We start from the raw sequence: 19,295 nt of genomic DNA, 5'->3' as shown, positions 1-19,295 counted from the left end.
AAATCAAATCAAATCAAGAAGGCTGAGGGGGGACATGATTGAGGTGTATAAGATTACGAGGGATCTGGACAGGGTGAGTAGGGAGCAGCTGTTCCCCTTGGTTCAATCTCAAGGGGGGATAGTTTTAGGGTGAGGGGCAGGAGATTCAGAGGGAATGTGAGAAAATAATTTTCACTCAGAGGGTGGTGGGAATCTGGAATGTACTGTCTGGGAAAGTATAAAATTATGAAAGGCATAGATAGGGTGAACGGTGGGAAGCTTTTCCCCGGGTCGGTGGTGACGTTCACGAGGGGTCATAGGTTCAAGGTGAAGGGGGGGAGGTTTAACACAGATATCAGAAGGACATATTTCACACAGAGGGTCGTGGGGGCCTGGAATGTGTTGCCGGGCAAGGTGGTGGAGGCGGACACACTGGGAACGTTTAAGACTTATCTAGACAGCTATATGAACGGAGTGGGAATGGAGGGATACAAAAGAGTGATCTAGTTTGGACCAGGGAGCGGCGCGGGCTAATTGTTCCTGGTTTCTCGTTTCAAGGCTTCATTCTACGATCATCTTGCTGGTGCCAGTACAGAGTGAGACTGCGGATAGTTGGGAACCTGTCTCGGGGGCAGGGGATTCATATGGTGTTCGTGGAAGTGGAAATGACTAGGGTTGGGAAGCATTTTCCGATCGGGGCCATTGTGATCTCCTGGACTCGTTTCGATCGCCTCAGGGGGTCGGAGAGGAATTTCCCAGATTTTTTTTTCCCCATATTGGCCCTGGGGTTTTTCACTCTGGGTTTTCGCCTCTCCCTGGAGATCACATGGTCTGGAATGGGGGGGTGGGGGTAAGTTAATAGGTTGTAATGAACAAAGCATCGTAGCTGTGAGGGACAGCTCGGTGGATAGGATATTGGTATGTAGATAGGCTGGAAAATTGGGTGGGGATCCTGGATTCAGGATTCAATCCTGGACCGGGGAGCGGCGCGGGCTTGGAGGGCCGAAGGGCCTGTTCCTGTGCTGTATTGTTCTTTGTTCTTTGTTCTTTGTAGTGGAGGCTGGAAACCTTACAACCCTGCTGCCATCAGACTTTTGAATGGACCTATCTCGCATTAAGTTGATCTTTCTCTGCACCCTCGCTATGACTGTGACACTACATTTTGCACTCTCTCCTTTCCTTCTCTATGAACGGAATGCATTGTCTGCATAGCGCGCAAGAAATATTACTTTTCACTGCATGTTAGTTAATACATGTGACAATAATAAATCAAATCAAATCTTTAAAAAATATTTGGATGAGATATCATAATATTCAAGGATATGAGACAAGTGCAGGGCGGCACGGTGGCACAGTGGTTAACACTGCTGCTTCACAGCACCAGGGACCCGGGCTCGATTCCCGACTTGGGTCACTGTCTGTGCGGAGTTTGTTTGCACATTCTCCCCGTGTCTGCGTGGGTTTCCTCCAGTTTCCTCCCACATTCTGAAAGATGTGCTGGTAAGATGCATTGACCCGAACAGGAGTGTGATGACGAGGGGAATTTCACAGTAACTTCATTGCACTGTTATGTAAGCCTTACTTGTGACTAATAAATAAACTTTAAAATAAATTTTTAAAATGGGATTAGCACGCCTTTACTAGAAGCAGAGGGCACAACCTCAGGCTATCATAGAAATTATCATAGAAACCCTACAGCACAGAAAGAGGCCATTCGGCCCATCGAGTCTGCACCGACCACAATCCCACCCAGGCCCTACCCCCATATCCCGACATATTTTACCCACTAATCCCTCTAACCTACGCATCTCAGGATAGTAAGGGGCAATTTTAGCATGGCCAATCAACCTAACCTGCACATCTTTGGACTGTGGGAGGAAACCGAAGCACCCGGAGGAAACCCACACAGACACGAGGAGAATGTGCAAACTCCACACAGACAGTGACCCAAGCTGGGAATCGAACCCAGGTCCCTGGAGCTGTGAAGCAGCAGTGCTAACCACTGTGCTACCGTGCCGCCCCGGCTGAAGGGACGATCCTTTAAAACAGAGATGAGGAGGGATTTCTTTAGCCAGAGAGTGGTGAATCTGTGGAACTCTTTGCCGCAGAAGGCTATGGAGGCCAGGTCATTGAGTGTCTTTAAGACAGAGATAGATAGGTTCTTGATTAATAAGGAGATCAGGGGTTACGGGTTAAAGGCAGGAGAATGGGGATGAGAAAAATATCAACCATGATTGAATGTCAGAGCAGACTCGATGGGCCGAGTGGCCTAATTCTGCTCCTATGTCTTATGGTGTTAGTGGTAGATATTGCCAGTGCAGCCTCGATGGGCCGAAGGGTGAACGCATACTGTTCATAGAGAAGGAGAGAGTGCGGAATGTAGTGTTACAGTCATAGCTTTTCTGCCCTTTATGATTTGGAGGTCTTGTTGGGCAGTGGGTGGCTTTCCTCCCTCTGAGTCTAAAGCTCTGGGCTTGGGTTGCACCCCAAGACTTGATAGCCAAGGAACGTGTATGCATAATGTGGTCAAACAGGCATGTTGTCACAGAAACTCAGACTCCCTGAGTGAACTGTGTAAGAAATCACCAATCCATGATTTGTAAATGGAAAGGCAATTTTTAATTTTTTTTTTAAGTCTTAGGTATCACAGCTTGAAATCTCAAATTACTTTCATTACTCACTAAGTTCTTATTTTCTCCGAGTCGGATAAAATGACAGATAGATATTGTGCTGCTGTCTGCTGTACGAACGATCTTTCAGCAATTATACTTATCAGGATGTTGCCATGCATGGATGGAACCCTACAGTTGTGAGGAAAGACTCTGACAAGGCTTCGGAATTACTTTGCAAAGTATGCGGGCCCAAAAGTGGCTTCACACCCTGTGCCAAACAGTTTGCGATCATCCCAGTCTCTTGGTTTTCAAGAAGGAATGAGATAGTTATCCAAAAAGAACGTGCAGGAAGAAGGCGGGAAAACGGCACTAACTCATTTCGGGGGGGGGGGACGTTGGTGCAGGATTGATGGGCCGAATGGCCTCCTTCAATTCCGGCGTCAGGTCACTGTCTGTGCGGAGTTTGCGCATTCTCCCCGTATCTGCGTGGGTTTCCTCCAGGTGCTCCGGTTTCCTCCCACATTGCAAAGATGTGCGGGTTAGGTGGATTGGCCGTGCTAAATTAACACGAGTATCAGGGGGATCAGCTAGGATAAATGCTTGGGGTTACGGGGATAGGGCCTGGGTGGGATTGTGGTCGGTGCAGGCTCGATGGGCTGAATGGCCTACTTTTGCACAGTAGGATTCTATGAAACCTGTTGGACTTTAACCTGGTGTTGTGAGACTTCTTACTGTGCCCACCCCAGTCCAACACTGGCATCTCCACATCATTTCGGGGGGTTGGTGCAGGCATGATGGGCTGAATGGCCTCCATCCGTGCTGTGAAAACTCTGTGAATTCATTGATGTGATGCTGAGTTCTAATAAAAGACCTTTTAATTTCTGCATCTTAATTTAAAATAAAACTTCCACAGAGCTAACTTCAAGGCACATTATAGTTAAGGAAAACAGTTTATGTAATGCTACACCTGGCGCTGGTGTAACCAGACCAGGTAAGGAAGGCAGATTTCCTTCCCTTAAGGGCATTAGTGAACCAGATGAGTTTTTCTGATAATCGACAATGGTTTCATGGTCATAGAATCATAGAAAACTACAGTGCAGAAGGAGGCCATTCGGCCCATCGAGTCTGCATCAACCACAATCCCACCCTGGCCCTATCCCCATAACCCCATGCATTTACCCTAGCTCGTCCCCCTGACATTAAGGGGCAATTTAGCATGGCCAATCCACCTAACCTGCACATCTTTGGAATGTGGGAGGAAACCCGAGCACCCGGAGGAAACCCACACAGACATGGGGAGAATGTGCAAACTCCACACAGGCAGTGACCCAAGCCAGGAATCGAACCCAGGTCCCTGGCACTGTGAGGCAGCAGTGCTAACCACTGTGCCACCGTGCTGTAGATTTTTAACTCCAGATTTTTATTGAATTCAAATTTCACCATCTGCCGTGGTGGGATTCGAACCCGGGTCCCCAGAACATTAACCTCGGTCTGCTGGATTATTAATCCAGCGACAATGTAACGCCACCGCCTCTCTTCCAAATATTAGTCAGAGACAACCCAGATGATGAGATTGATTACAAGCTTACCCCTCAAGTTTAAAATTAGGAGAAAAGAAACTGGTAAAATAGGGTGGGGGCCCACTGGTTTGGGAAAATAAGTGACCTGCTCCTCCTTACCTTAACTTTAGACCCAAAGAGCACACAATCCACTCTCCGCACTGCTTTCCACCACTTGTGAGCTTCAATCAAGGAAAACCCTTCCTGAAAAATTAAGGACATCAGCATAATTCTCAATGGACCTCATGTTGTACAGTAAAATAGAACAATATTGCCTGGGTTGGAATAAAGTTAAAGTTTATTTATTAGTCACAAGCAAAGCTTACGTTAACATTGCAATGAAATTACTGTGAAAATCCCCTAGTCGTCACTCTCCGGCGCCTGTTCGGGTACAGGGTGGAGTGTGGAAGGAGGCCTTTCGGCCCATCAAATCTGCACCAAATCTCCAACAGAGCATCTTACCCAAGCCCTATCTCCATAACCCCACTCATTTACCCCGCTAACCCCCCTAATCCTACACATCTTAGAACATTAAGGGTCATTTTAGCACGGCCAATCAACCTAACCCGCACATCTTTGGACTGTGGGTGGAAACCGGAGCACCCGGAGGAAACCCATGCAGACACGGGGAGAACGTGCAGACTCCACACAGACAGTGACCCAAGGCCGGGAATCGAACCCGGGTCCCTGGCGCTGTGAGGCAGCAGTGCTAACCACTGTGCCACCCTGGTGAAATTCCTGGTGGAAGTTTGTTAAGTTTCCACTTTCTGTAGCTTCGCAGTTCGATAGTACAGTGGATCTCACTGGGCCAATAAACCCAGGTGGCCTGGGCTGCTGATCCGGAAACATGAGTTCAAATCCCACCATGGCGGCTGAGGAATTTAAATTCAATTAGTTAAATAAATCCTACCCGTGGGTTGACTCTTAACTCCCCTCTGGCACTGCCGAGCGGACCTCTCAGTTGTGGTGGCTCACCAGTTATAGGAATATGTGGGGTTATGGGGATAGTGCCTGGGTGGGAATGTTGTCGGTGCTGACTCGATGGGCCAAATGGCCTCCTTCTGCACTGTAGGGTTTCCATGATTTTTATGAATTTTTACACCACAGAGACCCTTCTTCCCACCATGTCTAATCCAGCCAATCAAGCAGCTATCTACTCTAATCCCATTTCCCAGTATTTGGTCCGTAGCCTTGGAAGCTATGATGTTTTCAGTGCTCACCTTGTGAGGGTTCCTGCCCCTACCACCCTTTCAGGTGGTGAGTTCCATTTTGCCATCACCCTCTGGGTGAAAAAGGTTTTCCTCAAATCCCCTCTAAATCTCCTGCCCCTGACCTTAAATCTATGTTCCCTGGTATTGATCCCTCTAACATCTGAAAGACGTGCTGGTTAGGGTGCATTGACCCGAACAGGCGCCGGAGTGTGGCGACGAGGGGAATTTCACAGTAACTTCATTGCAGTGTTAATGTAAGCCTACTTGTGACACTGATAAATAAACTTTAAAACTTAAGCATCAGCGCAGCACGGTGGCACAGTGGTTATCATTGCTGCCTCACAGCACCAGGGACCCAGGTTCAATTCCCGGCTTGGGTCACTGTCTGTGTGGAGTTTGTGCGTTCTCCCCGTGTCTGCGTGGGTTTCCTCCGGGTGCTCCGGTTTCCTCTCAGAGCCTGAAAGACGTGCTGGTTAGGGTGCATTGACCCGAACAGGCACCTGAAGTGTGGCGACTAGGGGAATTTCACAATGACTTCATTGCAGTGTCAATGTAAGCCTTGCTTGTGACTAATAAATAAACTTTACTTTTTATTTTATTAAGGGGAAAAGTTTCTTCCTATCTCTGTTCCTCATAATTTTGTACATCTCAATCAGGTCCCCCCTCAGCCTTCTCTGCTCTAAGGTAAACAACTCCAGCCTAACCAGCCTCTCTCCCTAGCTGAAACGCCCAGGCAACATCCTGGTGAATGTCCTCAGCACCCGAGCTCGTGAAATCACATCTCTTCCATAGTGTGGCGGCCAGAACTGCACACACTACTCTAGCTGCGGCCTATCAAGTGTTTTATACAGCTCCATCGCCTTCCCAAGGATAATAAATGTTGGCAGTGACACCCACATCCCATGAATGAATAAAAAAAAGTTGTGAAGTGCTGTACGAAATACATTATAGAATCATAGGACCCTACAGCGCAAAAGGAGGCCATTCAGCCCATCGGGTCTGCACCGACCACAATCCCACCCAGCCCCGATTCCCATAACATAAGAACATAAGAACATAAGAAATAGGAGCAGGAGTAGGCCATCTAGCCCCTCGAGCCTGCCCCGCCATTCAATAAGATCATGGCTGATCTGACGTGGATCAGTACCACTTACCCGCCTGATCCCCATAACCCTTAATTCCCTTACCGATCAGGAATCCATCCATCCGCGCTTTAAACATATTCAGCGAGGTAGCCTCCACCACCTCAGTGGGCAGAGAATTCCAGAGATTCACCACCCTCTGGGAGAAGAAGTTCCTCCTCAACTCTGTCTTAAACCGACCCCCCTTTATTTTGAGGCTGTGTCCTCTAGTTTTAACTTCCTTACTAAGTGGAAAGAATCTCTCCGCCTCCACCCTGTCCAGCCCCCGCATTATCTTATAAGTCTCCATAAGATCCCCCCTCATCCTTCTAAACTCCAACGAGTACAAACCCAATCTCCTCAGCCTCTCCTCATAATCCAAACCCCTCATCTCCGGTATCAACCTGGTGAACCTTCTCTGCACTCCCTCCAATGCCAATATATCCTTCCTCATATAAGGGGACCAATACTGCACACAGTATTCCAGCTGCGGCCTCACCAATGCCCTGTACAGGTGCATCAAGACATCCCTGCTTTTATATTCTATCCCCCTCGCAATATAGGCCAACATCCCATTTGCCTTCTTGATCACCTGTTGTACCTGCAGACTGGGCTTTTGCGTCTCATGCACAAGGACCCCCAGGTCCCTTTGCACGGTAGCATGTTTTAATTTGTTTCCATTGAGATAGTAATCCCATTTGTTATTATTTCCTCCAAAGTGTATAACCTCGCATTTATCAACGTTATACTCCATTTGCCATATCCTCGCCCACTCACTCAGCCTGTCCAAATCTCTCTGCAGATCTTCTCCGTCCTCCACACGATTCACTTTTCCACTTATCTTTGTGTCGTCTGCAAACTTCGTTACCCTACACTCCGTCCTCTCCTCCAGATCATCTATATAAATGGTAAACAGTTGCGGCCCGAGTACCGATCCCTGCGGCACGCCACTAGTTACCTTCCTCCAACCGGAAAAACACCCATTTATTCCGACTCTTTGCTTCCTGTCGGATGGCCAGTCCCCAATCCACTTTAACACACTACCCCCAACTCCGTGTGCCCTAATCTTCTTCAGCAGCCTTTTATGGGGCACCTTATCAAACGCCTTTTGGAAATCCAAAAACACCGCATCCACCGGTTCTCCTCCATCAACCGCCCTAGTCACATCTTCATAAAAATCCAACATGTTCGTCAAGCACGACTTTCCCCTCATGAATCCATGCTGCGTCTGATTGATCGAACCATTTCTATCCAGATGCCCTGCTATCTCCTCTTTAATAATGGATTCCAGCATTTTCCCTACTACAGACGTTAAGCTGACCGGCCTATAGTTACCCGCCTTTTGTCTCCTTCCTTTTTTAAACAGCGGCGTAACATTAGCCGTTTTCCAATCAACCGGCACTACCCCAGAATGCAACGAGTTTTGATAAATAATCACTAACGCATCCACTATTACCTCTGACATTTCTTTCAATACCCTGGGATGCATTCCATCCGGACCCGGGGACTTGTCCACCTTCAGTCCCATTAGTCTACCCAGCACTGCCTCTCTGGTAACATTAATCGTATTAAGTATTTCTCCTGCTGCCAACCCTCTATCGTTAATATTTGGCAAACTATTTGTGTCCTCCACCGTGAAGACCGACACAAAAAACTTATTTAAAGACTCAGCCATATCCTCAGTTCCCACTATTAACTCCCCCCTCTCGTCCTCCAAGGGTCCAACATTCACTCTAGCCACTCTATTCCTTTTTATATATTTATAAAAACTTTTACTATCATTTTTTATATTAATTGCTAGCCTAGCTTCATAGTCTATCCTTCCTTTCTTTATCGCTTTCTTAGTCTCTCTTTGTTGTTTCTTAAATTTTTCCCAATCACTTGTTTCTCCACTATTTTTGGCCACTCTGTACGCAGCTGTTTTTATTTTAATACTCTCCTTTATTTCCTTCGTTATCCACGGCTGGTTCTCCCTTTTCTTACAATCCTTGTTTTTTGCTGGAATATATTTTTGCTGAGAACTGAAAAGGATCTCCTTAAAAATCCTCCACTGTTCCTCAGCTATCCTACCTGCCAGCCTGCTCTCCCAGTCTACCTTAGCCAATTCATCCCTCATCCTATCATATTTCCCTCTGTTCAAACAGAGGACACTGGTTTGAGACCAAACTTTCTCCTCTTCCATCTGAATCAGAAATTCGACCATATTGTGGTCACTAGACCCAAGAGGGTCCTTCACAATAAGATCCTTAATTCTACCTACCTCGTTACACAATACCAGATCCAAAATAGCTCGTTTCCTCGTCGGTTCCGTAACATGCTGTTCAAGGAAACTATCCCGACAGCATTCTAAGAACTCTTCCTCCATTCCACCCTTACCGACTTGAGTCTGCCAGTCAATGTGCATGTTGAAGTCCCCCATGATTATTGCCGTTCCGTTTTTACACGCATCCCTTATCTGCTTGTTTACCGCCCTCCCTACCTCAACATTATTATTTGGGGGCCTATATACCACACCTACTAGTGTCTTTCTCCCTCTACTATTCCTCATCTCTACCCATAATGATTCCACGTTTTGTTCCTCAGAGCCTATGTCATCCCTCAGTACTACCCTGATATTATCTCTTATTAATAGTGCGACCCCACCACCTTTTCCTTCCTGTCTATTCTTCCTAAACGCCTGATACCCCTGGATATTCATCTCCCAGTCCTGGTCACCTTTCAGCCACGTTTCTGTAATGGCCACTAGATCGTACCCACTTGTGCTGATTTGCACCATCAACTCATTCACCTTGTTCCGAATGCTTCGTGCATTCAGGCAAAGTGTCCTTATTCCAGCTTTTATCTGGACCCGCTTTGATGAGTCGCGAACACCCTCTCCCTCTACTCCCTTATCTAAATTACCGCCTTCATTCACTTGCACCCTCTCCTCTACCATTAATTTTGTAATTCCCCTTACCCCTGCATCCTCCCCCCCATCAATTAACCCCATATATTTACGCTAGCTAGTCCCTCTGACACTAAAGGGCAATTTAGCACGGCCAATCAATCTAACCCACACATCTTTCAGAGTGTGGGAGGAAACCGGGAGGAAACCAGAGCACCCGGAGGAAACCCACGCAGACACGGGGGAGAACATGCAAACTCCACAGACAGGGAGCCGAGCCGGGAATCGAACCCGGGTCCCTGGCGCTGTGAGGTAGCAGTGCTAACCACTATGCCACCATGTCGCCCAGTGAAACAACACTTTCATTAACTGACATGTTGTGCATGAATTCGTTCTTTCACTCCTGCTAGACTGATCAGAGAAAGACTAATTCATTTATTTACTTCAAGCGTGGCACACAGATATGAATACAGATTATCGAAGTGATGTGCACAGTTTCGCTTATTATTATGCAAGATTTGATGAATATGCAAAGCATGCCATTATTTCTTACTGATGAATAATTTTAAAAGCGCTGCACATACTACTTTGCAGAGCTTGGATGAACAAAAACATGCAAACTTCCTCGTCTGGAAAGCATAAGTAGTTATCATCCGTCTACCCAGTCAACTGACCATCCTTTGGGGGCAGGGGGTATTGCGTAGTTCTTTTATGCATTCATGTTACGTGAGCGCCGCTGGCTGGGCCAGCATTTATTGTCCATCCCTAGTTGCCCAAGGGCAGTTGCTGTGGCTCTGGAGTCACATGTAGGCCAGACCGGGCAAGGACAGCAGATTTCCTTCCCTGAAGGCCATGAGTGAACCAGATGGGTTTTTCCGACAATGGTTCCATGGTCATCAGTAGATTCTTAATTCCAGATTTATTTTTTTATTGAATTCAAATTCCAGCATCAGTTGTGGCGGGATTTGAACCCGGGTCCCCAGGGCATTAGCTGAGTCTCTAGACAAATAGTCGAGCGATAATACCACGAGGCCATCGCCTCACGATCGGTGCAAACCTTTGCTACCACTACCAGCATTATGGCTGGAAATTTCCTGTCCCGCCTGCCGCAGGAATCGTGGCAGGCGAGACAGAAAATTTGGCGGACCATTTAAAGGTCCAGTGAGCTCGGATGGGAATTTCCGGTCTTGGGCCGCATGCGGCCCGGAAAATCCCACCCTATATTTCGCCAGATACTAATTACAGTCAACACCCAGCATTCGTGACACTCCTCCATTGCAAATTTGTTTACCCACATGCGGTTCTCGTGGTTCGCAGCCCCAAAACTTCACACATCCGCTGTTTAGAATGGTGAACTCCAGTGTCATTCCCATGCAGAAAGCACGCACGCACCACGCATGTGCCAACTCTGCAATGTGCAAGTTCACCATTCTCAATTACAGTTTGAGAGGATTCATGGGAACGGAGCTTCAAGTTTTTAGGTGTCCAGATCACCAACAACCTGTCCTGGTACCCCCATGCCGACACTATAGTTAAGAAAGCCCACCAACGCTTCTACTCTCTCAGGAGACTAAGGAAATTTGGCATGTCCACTACGACTCTCACCAACCTCTACAGATGTTCCATAGAAAGCATCCTTTCCAGATGTATCACAGCTTGGTATGGCTCCAGCTCTGCCCAAGACCGCAAGAAACCACAAAGGGCTGTGAACGAAGCCCAGTCCATCACGCAAACCAGTCTCCCATCCATTGACTCCGTCTACACTTCCCGCTGCCTCAGAAACACAGCCAACACAATCAAGGACCCCACGCACCCCAGACATTCTCTCTTCCACCTTCTTCCATTGGGAAAAATTACAAAAGTCTGAGGTCATGTACCAACCGACTCAAGAACAGCTTCTTCCCTGCTACCATCAGATTTTTGAATGGACCGACCTTGCATTAAGTTGATCTTTCTCTACACCCTACATTCTGCACTCTCTCCTTTCCTTCTCTATGAACGGTATGCTTTGTCTGTATAGCGCGCAAGAAACAATACTTTTCACTGTATCCCAATACATGTGACAATAATAAATCAAATCAAATCCCCTCAGCAGCAGGAGTTGATTGGACTGATTCCCAGGCTTTATGTTTCTTATCTCTTAGGAACCCTGCTACGTTCTTACATTTTAAAGTAAAAGTTTATTTATTAGTCACAAGTAAGGCTTACATTAACACTGCAATGAAGTTATTGCGAAATTCCCCTCGTCGCCACAGTCCGGCTCCTGTTCGCGTCAATGCACCAAACCAGCACGTCTTTCAGACTGTGAGAGGAAACCAGAGAAAACCCACACAGACACGGGGAGAACGTGCAGACTCCGCACAGACAGTGACCCAAGCTGGGAATCGAACCCGGGTCCCTGGCGCTGCGAGGCAGCAGTGCTAACCACTGTGCCACCGTGACACTTCAGTCATAGTCTGTTTTCATGCTAAAAGAAAATGCTTGGATCTGAGGTCTGATTATAGCATTCTGTTTTAACAAAAATCAAAGGCTCGCCATCACCACGGAAACATGGCAATGGCCGCCATTATTTCTTCCCCTCCTATTGTAATGCGTATTTCGAAATTTTCTGTTATTACAGAACTCTCATACTCAGAATAACAAGTCAGGTTAATTTACATTTGTAATGTTATTCCCTCCTTTGAACGATGTATTTGAATAATTTCAACCAAGAGCTCACTGGATATCTTTAATTGCCCAGCATAGTAATTTATCAAAGATGACAGGATAATTACAGATAGGGGAGGCGATTTGAGTTCATCCAGCTGGAAAAAAATGCTGCTGAAAAGAAAGACTTGCATTTACGTAGTACCTTTAATGACTTCAGGACATCCCAAAGAGCTTTATGGCCAATTAAGACCTTTAGCCACATGGTAATGTGGGAACCACAACAGCCAATTTGTGCACACTAAGCTCCTATAAGCAGCAATGTGATAGAATCATAGATTACCTACAGTGCAGAAGGAGGCCATTCGGCCCTGCACTGAATCTGCATCGACAACAATCCCACCCAGTCCCTATCCCCGCAACCCTACGTATTTATCCTCCTGATCCCCCTGACACTAAGGAGCAATCTTAGCATTGCCAATCAACCTAACCCGCACTTCTTTGGGCTGTGGGAGGAAACCAGAGCACCCGGAAGAAACCCACGCAGACACGGGGAGAAGGTGCAGACTCCGCACAGACAGTGACCCAAGCCGGGAATCGAACCCAGGTCCCTGGCCCTGTGAGGCAGCAGTGCTAACCACTGTGCTGCCGTGCCGCCCTCGCCCAGTGGCACAGTTCTTGATAATGATCAACAACTTGCATTTATATCGAAAGCAAAATACTGCAGAAGTTGGAAATCAGGAGTTAAAACGGAGAGTGCTGGAGATGCCACAGATCTGGCAGCATCTGTGGAGAGAGAAAAGCAAGAGTTAATATTTCGGGTCAAGGGCCTTTCTTCTGAACTTCAAAGCGGAAACATTAACTCTTTCTCTCTTCACAGATGCTGCTCAGCACTTCCAGAATTTCATAGACCCCCTACAGTACAGAAGGAGGCCACTCGGCCCATCAAGACTGCACCTTGCTAATCCCCCACCCCCCCAAAACTAAGGTCAATTTAAGATGGCCAATCAACCTAACCCGCACATCTTTGGACTTTTCTGAACTTGTATTTATACAGCATCTCTAACATAATGAAACGTACCAAAGTACTTTGTGGGAGCATTCTAGGACAAAGTGCTGACGCCAAGCCACACAAGGCGGGAATTTACAACCTCCCTCGTCCCGAAACCGTAAAATCCCACCCGAGGTCAACGGACCTTTCCCACTGCCCGCCCCTCGCCCGCTCCGATTCCCGTGGTGGGCGGGATGATAAAATTCCAGCCACTAGGTCAGGTGACCAAAAGCTTTGTCAGAGAGGTAGGTTTTAAGAGTAACCTTAAAGGAGGAAAGCGAGGAAGTGAGAGACGTGGGGAGGGAAATCCGGAGTTTGGGACCCAAACAACTGAGGTCACATTCACCAATGGTGGAGAAATTATGAATGGGAATGCGCAAGAGGCCACAGAGGGACATGGGTGGCACGGCGGCACAGAGGTTGGCATCATTGCCTCATAGCACCAGGGACCTGGGTTCGATTCTAGCCTTGGGTGACTGTCTGTGTGGAGTTTGTATGTTCTCCCGAGGCGGGATTTTATGGCCTCGCTCAAGCGAGACCGTAAGTTCCGGTCTGAAGTCAACGGCTTTTCCATTGTTGGCCCCTTGCCCGCTCCAATTTAGTGGCGGGCGAGGCGGTAGGGTTCTGGTGCCCGTGTCTGTGTGGGTTTCCACTGGGTGCTCCGGTTTCCTGCCACACTCCAAAGATGTGCAGGTTAATGTTCCAAGATGTGTATATTAGGTGATGCGGGGATAGGCTGTAGGGCGGGCCTGGGTATGATGCGCTGTCAGAGAGCCGGCGCAGACTTGATGGGCCGAATGGCCTCCTTCTGCACTTTGGGGCTGCACGGTGGCACAGTGGTTAGCACTGCTGCCTCACAACGCCAGGGACCTGTGTTCGATTCCCGGCTTGGGTCACTGTCTGTGTGGAGTTTGCATGTTCTCCCCGTGTCTGCGTGGGTTTCCTCCGGGTGCTCCGGTTTCCTCCCACACTCGAAAGATGTGTGGGTTAGGTTGATTGGCCATGCTAAATTGCTCCTTAATGTCAGGGGGACTAGCTAGGATAAATGCATGGGGTTACGGGGATAGAGCCTGGGTGGGATAGTGGCTGGTGCAGACTCGATGGGCTGAATTGCCTCCTTCTGCACTGTAGGATTTTATGATTATGGATTCTATGATTCTTGGGACACAGATATCACAGAGCGAGTGAGTTGGAGGAAGTTACAGAGATAGGGAGGGGCAAGGCCACAGAGACTTAAGATGCAAATTTGAACATCAAGACTTTTGCTGATGACTCCATCGTAGTGGGTCAGATCTCAAACAATGATGAGTCAGAGTACAGGAATGAGATAGAGAATCTGGTGAACTGGTGCAGCAACAATAATCTCTCCCTCAATGTCAACAAAACAAAGGCAATTGTCATCGACTTCAGGAAGCTTAAAGGAGAACATGCCCCTGTCCACATCAACGGGAGCGAAGTAGAGTAGAAATAGTCGAAAGCTCCAAGTTTTTAGGTGTCCAGATCACCAACAACTTGTCCTGATCCCCCCATACCGACATTATAGTTAAGAAAGCCCACCAACACCTCTACTTTCTCAGGAAATTTGGTTACGACTCTCACCAACTTTTACAGTTGCACCATAGAAAGCATTCTCTCTGGTTGTATCACAGCTTGGTATGGCTCCTGCTCTGCCCAAGACCGCAAGAAACTACAAAAGGTCGTGAATGGAGCCCAATCCATCACGCAAACCATCCTCCCATCCATTGACTCTGTCTACACTTCCCGCTGCCTTGGCAAAGCAGTCGGCATAATTAAGGACCCCGTGGACCCCGGACATTCTCTCTTCCACCTTCTTCTGTCGGGAAAGAGATGCAAAAGTCTGAGGTCACGTACCAACCGACTCAGGAAAAGCTTCTTTCCTGATGCCATCTGACTATTCAATGGACCTACTTTGCATTAAGTTGACCTTTCTCTACACCCTAGCTATGACTGTAGTGCTACATTCTGTACTCTCTCATTTCATTCTCTATGAACGGTGTCCGTATAGCGCGCAAGAAACAATACTTTTCACTGTATACTAATACATGCGAAAATAATAAATCAAATCAAATCAAATCAAATTTGCTGACCAGGAGCCAATGTCGGTGAGCAAGCACAAGTTCTAGGGGAATGGGACATGGCTACATGTGTGAGAGAGGATGAGTGTGTGTGAGAGCATGAGCGTGTGTGAGAGAGGATGAGTGTGAGTGAGAGAGGATGAGTGTGTGAGAGAGCATGAGCGTGTGTGAGAGAGGATGAGTGTGTGTGAGAGAGGATGAGTGTGTGAGAGAGAGGATGAGTATGTGTGAGAGAGGATGAATGTGTGAGAGAGAGAGGATGAGTGTGTGAGAGAGAGGATGAGTGTGTGAGAGAGAGGATGAGTGTGTGAGAGAGAGGATGAGTGTGTGAGAGAGAGGATGAGTGTGTGTGAGAGAGGATGAGTGTGAGTGAGAGAGGATGAGTGTATGTGAGAGAGAGGATGAGTGTGAGTGAGAGAGGATGAGTGTATGTGAGAGAGAGGATGAGTGTGTGAGAGAGAGAGGATGAGTGTGTGAGAGAGGATGAGTGTGTGAGAGAGAGGATGAGTGTGAGAGAGAGAGGATGAGTGTGAGAGAGAGAGGATGAGTGTGTGAGAGAGAGGATGAGTGTGTGAGAGAGAGGATGAGTGTGTGAGAGAGAGGATGAGTGTGTGTGAGAGGATGAGTGTGAGAGAGAGAGGATGAGTGCATGTGAGAGAGAGGATGAGTGTGTGTGAGAGAGAGGATGAGTGTGTGTAAGAGAGAGGATGAGTGTGTGTAAGAGAGAGGATGAGTGTGTGTGCGAGAGAGGATGCGTGTGTGTAAGAGAGAGGATGAGTGTGTGTGAGAGAGAGGATGAGTGTGTGTAAGAGAGAGGATGAGTGTGTGTAAGAGAGAGGATGAGTGTGTGTGAGAGAGGATGAATGTGTGAGAGAGAGAGGATGAGTGTGTGAGAGAGAGGATGAGTGTGTGAGAGAGAGGATGAGAGAGTGTGAAATGATGAGTGTGAATGAGAGAGAGGATGAGTGTGTGTAAGAGAGAGGATGAGTGTGTGTAAGAGAGAGGATGAGTGTGTGTAAGAGAGCGGACGAGTGCGTGTGAGAGAGAGGATGACTGTGTGAGAGAGAGGATGAGTGTATGTGAGAGAGAGGATGAGTGTGTGTGAGAGAGAGGATGAGTGTGTGTGAGAGAGAGGATGAGTGTGTGTGAGAGAGAGGATGAGTGTGTGAGAGAGAGGATGAGTGTGTGTGAGAGAGAGGATGAGTGTGTGTGAGAGAGAGGATGAGTGTGTGTGAGAGAGAGGATGAGTGTGTGTGAGAGAGAGGATGAGTGTGTGTGAGAGAGAGGATGTGTGTGTGTGAAAGGGGGTGAATGTGTGTGAGAGAGGGTGAGTGTGTGTGAGAGAGGGTGAGTGTGTGTGAGAGTCCAGGATTCCAGGAGCACTCTTCCCATTCAGTCAAAGGAGGAGCAACAATCCTCCCATTAAGAATGATAAAAAGGTAAGACCCAAGGACATTCAATAAATTAGGGTTGTACCTATTGCATAAAAACAATCATTTTTTGTGGTTTGACCCTTCAACTCAATGAGAATGTTTCTCAAGGGCTCGTTCAGCACTTCTGGAAGTTTGATAAACCCTGGGCCCGATTCTCCCAAAAAAATTCTAAGTGCTGAATTCGCGGGAAAACTGGTGTAAATCACGTTTGTTTTTTCAGTGGGAGTTCAGACTCGAATCTCCCGCACTCTGTGCAATGTAGAGGTCACAATCATGAATATCATTAAAAATTCAGGGGCAGGGCCTGTTCACACTGGAGTCTGACAGTTCTGGAGCTCTGCGCATGCGCAGTGGTCCCTGGCACTGTCAGCCTCCGGTTTGCTGGCCAGCTCAGGACCCTCTTTCAGCACTCCTGGAAGGTCAAAAGGGTTCCGCAGTTGGAAAAATTTGAGAAACCCTGGGCCCGATTCTCCTGAAGTGCTGAACTGGAGAGAAAACTGGTGTAAATCACGGTTGTTTCTTTCAGTGGGAGTTCAGACTCGAATCTCCGCACTCTGTGCAATGCAGAGGGCCCACTCGTCAATCTCATTAAAAACCCAGGGGGACGGAGCCTATTCGCACCAGAGTTCGACAGTTCCGAAACTCTGCGCATGCACAGTGGCCCCGCACTGTCACCCTCTGGTTTGCTGGTCAGCTTGATCGCTGGCCAGCCCGGGACCCCCGCAGTGCTGCCCCTCCCCCCAGCAGTGACAATTTCCCAAACCTGGCAGACTCCCCCAACACCCCCAAGGACACCCCACCTGGGAGGCAGACCCCACTGCCCCAGGAGGCAGCCCCCCCCTTCCCAGCAGACCACACCCCCCATTCCACCCCGATCGCTGGCCTTCCTCTAGCCCTGACCGATCCCAATGCAGAGTGGCAGTGGGACCCCCTTCCCACAATCACCCCTCAACCCTGCCCACAATAGGCTCTGCACCCCCCCCCCTCAGGCACAACCCGATGCCCAGTGGGCAGTGCCAAGGTAGCCCATGGGGCATGGGCACTTGCCCCTTGGGCAGTGCCGGGGAACAGGCTGGCACTGCTAAGATGCTCATGCCCAGAGGCACCACCCCACCACCCGATCCCCTGGTGACCCCCTTCACACCAGCGGGGTCTCCCCAGCAGGTGGGAGTTACTCTAAACCCTGCCGGAGCGAAATACCCCAGGCGGAGGTGCTATCGGGCGTGGAGAATTCCATGCTGGGCCCGATAATGAGATTCAACATATATTTAAAACAGATTTAAACGACTTTCCTCTCTTCCCGCCAGTTTCCAACGGGGTCCCGACCGTGCCTGCTCACCGGCTGTGGGAGACACGCATGCGTCGCGAACACGAATCCCACCAAATGTCCGACAGTCGATTCTCCCAACCTGACACGCCAAAAAATGTGCGCGTCGGGATGAGAGACTCGGGGGGTCCCCTGCCTTGAATCATTCTGCCTCTGCACAGTAAGATGGCTGGTGTTACAGATTGCATTAGTGGACAGAAGGGGGCATGAGAGACACACAAATCCAGACATCTCTGCGATGCCCTCATCATATTAAAAGTTTGTTTTGTTTTAATGGTGCTGTGGCGATGCTCATTCTGGTTTGTTTCCAAAAGTCGACATAATTCTTATTAGAGGTAGCAGTGTGTCACAACAAAGGACTGCTCTCTATATAAAATACAGTCAGCCATGCTTTTTTTTAAATTATAAAGCATCTACAGATCTCACATCAGAAAGCTGCCATGGCCCTACCTACGAAAGGTAGTTGATAAAAATTTCACACTATTTACTTGGGTAAAGTTACTTCCAACTTGCAAATTTCTCTCAGAATTAAGACCTGCTGGACGAACAACGTAGCAGATACTGTGTGAGTCCAAAATACATTTCATTCAGTGTCTCTAAATATATTATGCGCTTCCAACTAGATTTTAAACTATTTTCTCATTCTTATATTTCCTGTTTTTCCACCTTCCTCCATGAAAATATCAATTCCCTGCCGGGATACGGTTCCATGGGAGCTTCACCATGCTTTATGCCTAAGACAATGGCCAACCTCCCTGACCATGGCAGTCCTGTCACAGAATCTCGACAGTGCAGGAAGAGGCCATTTGGCCCATCAAGTCTTCACCGACCACAATCCCACCCGGGCTCTATTCCCGTAACCCCACATATTTACCCTGCTAATCCCCCTGACATTAGGTTCAATTTAGCACGGCCAATCCACCTAACCCGCACATCTTTGGACTGTGGGAGGAAACCGGAGCACCCAGAGGAAACCCACGCAGACACGGGGAGAATGTGCAGACTCCACACAGACAGTGACCTGAGGCCGGGAATCGAGCCCGGGTCCCTGGCGCTGTGAGGCAGCAGTGCTAACCACTGTGCCACCGTGCCGCCCGTCGATAGAACCTAATCCAAAATATATCCAGCTTCATCCGTATACAGTGAAATCATAGAAAGAAATCATAGAAACCCTACAGTACAGAAAGAGGCCATTCGGCCCATCGAGTCTGCACCGACCACCATCCCACCCAGGCTCTACCCCCATATCCACCCACTAATCCCTCTAACCTACGCATCTCAGGACACTAAGGGAAATTTTTTTTTTAGCATGGCCAATCAACCTAACCCGCACATCTTTGGAGTGTGGGAGGAAACCGGAGCACCCGGAGGAAACC

The 19,295-nt window shown here is 48.2% G+C and overlaps 1 protein-coding gene across 1 annotated transcript in view; it reads right to left on the bottom strand.

Annotated features, from left to right (window-relative positions):
* LOC144480449 (meiotic recombination protein REC114-like) overlaps window positions 1-19,295 on the bottom strand; it is a 67,173-nt gene that overhangs the window by 14,443 nt on the left and 33,435 nt on the right. The window contains exon 3 of the mRNA XM_078199880.1: window positions 4,271-4,354. Within this exon, the coding sequence (XP_078056006.1) occupies window positions 4,271-4,354 (84 nt within the window). The remainder of the gene's footprint in view (window positions 1-4,270; window positions 4,355-19,295) is intronic.

This window comes from Mustelus asterias, chromosome 29 (genome assembly GCF_964213995.1).
Source record: "Mustelus asterias chromosome 29, sMusAst1.hap1.1, whole genome shotgun sequence".
NCBI lineage: Eukaryota > Metazoa > Chordata > Chondrichthyes > Carcharhiniformes > Triakidae > Mustelus > Mustelus asterias.
This window is presented reverse-complemented; position numbering and strand designations above follow the sequence as displayed.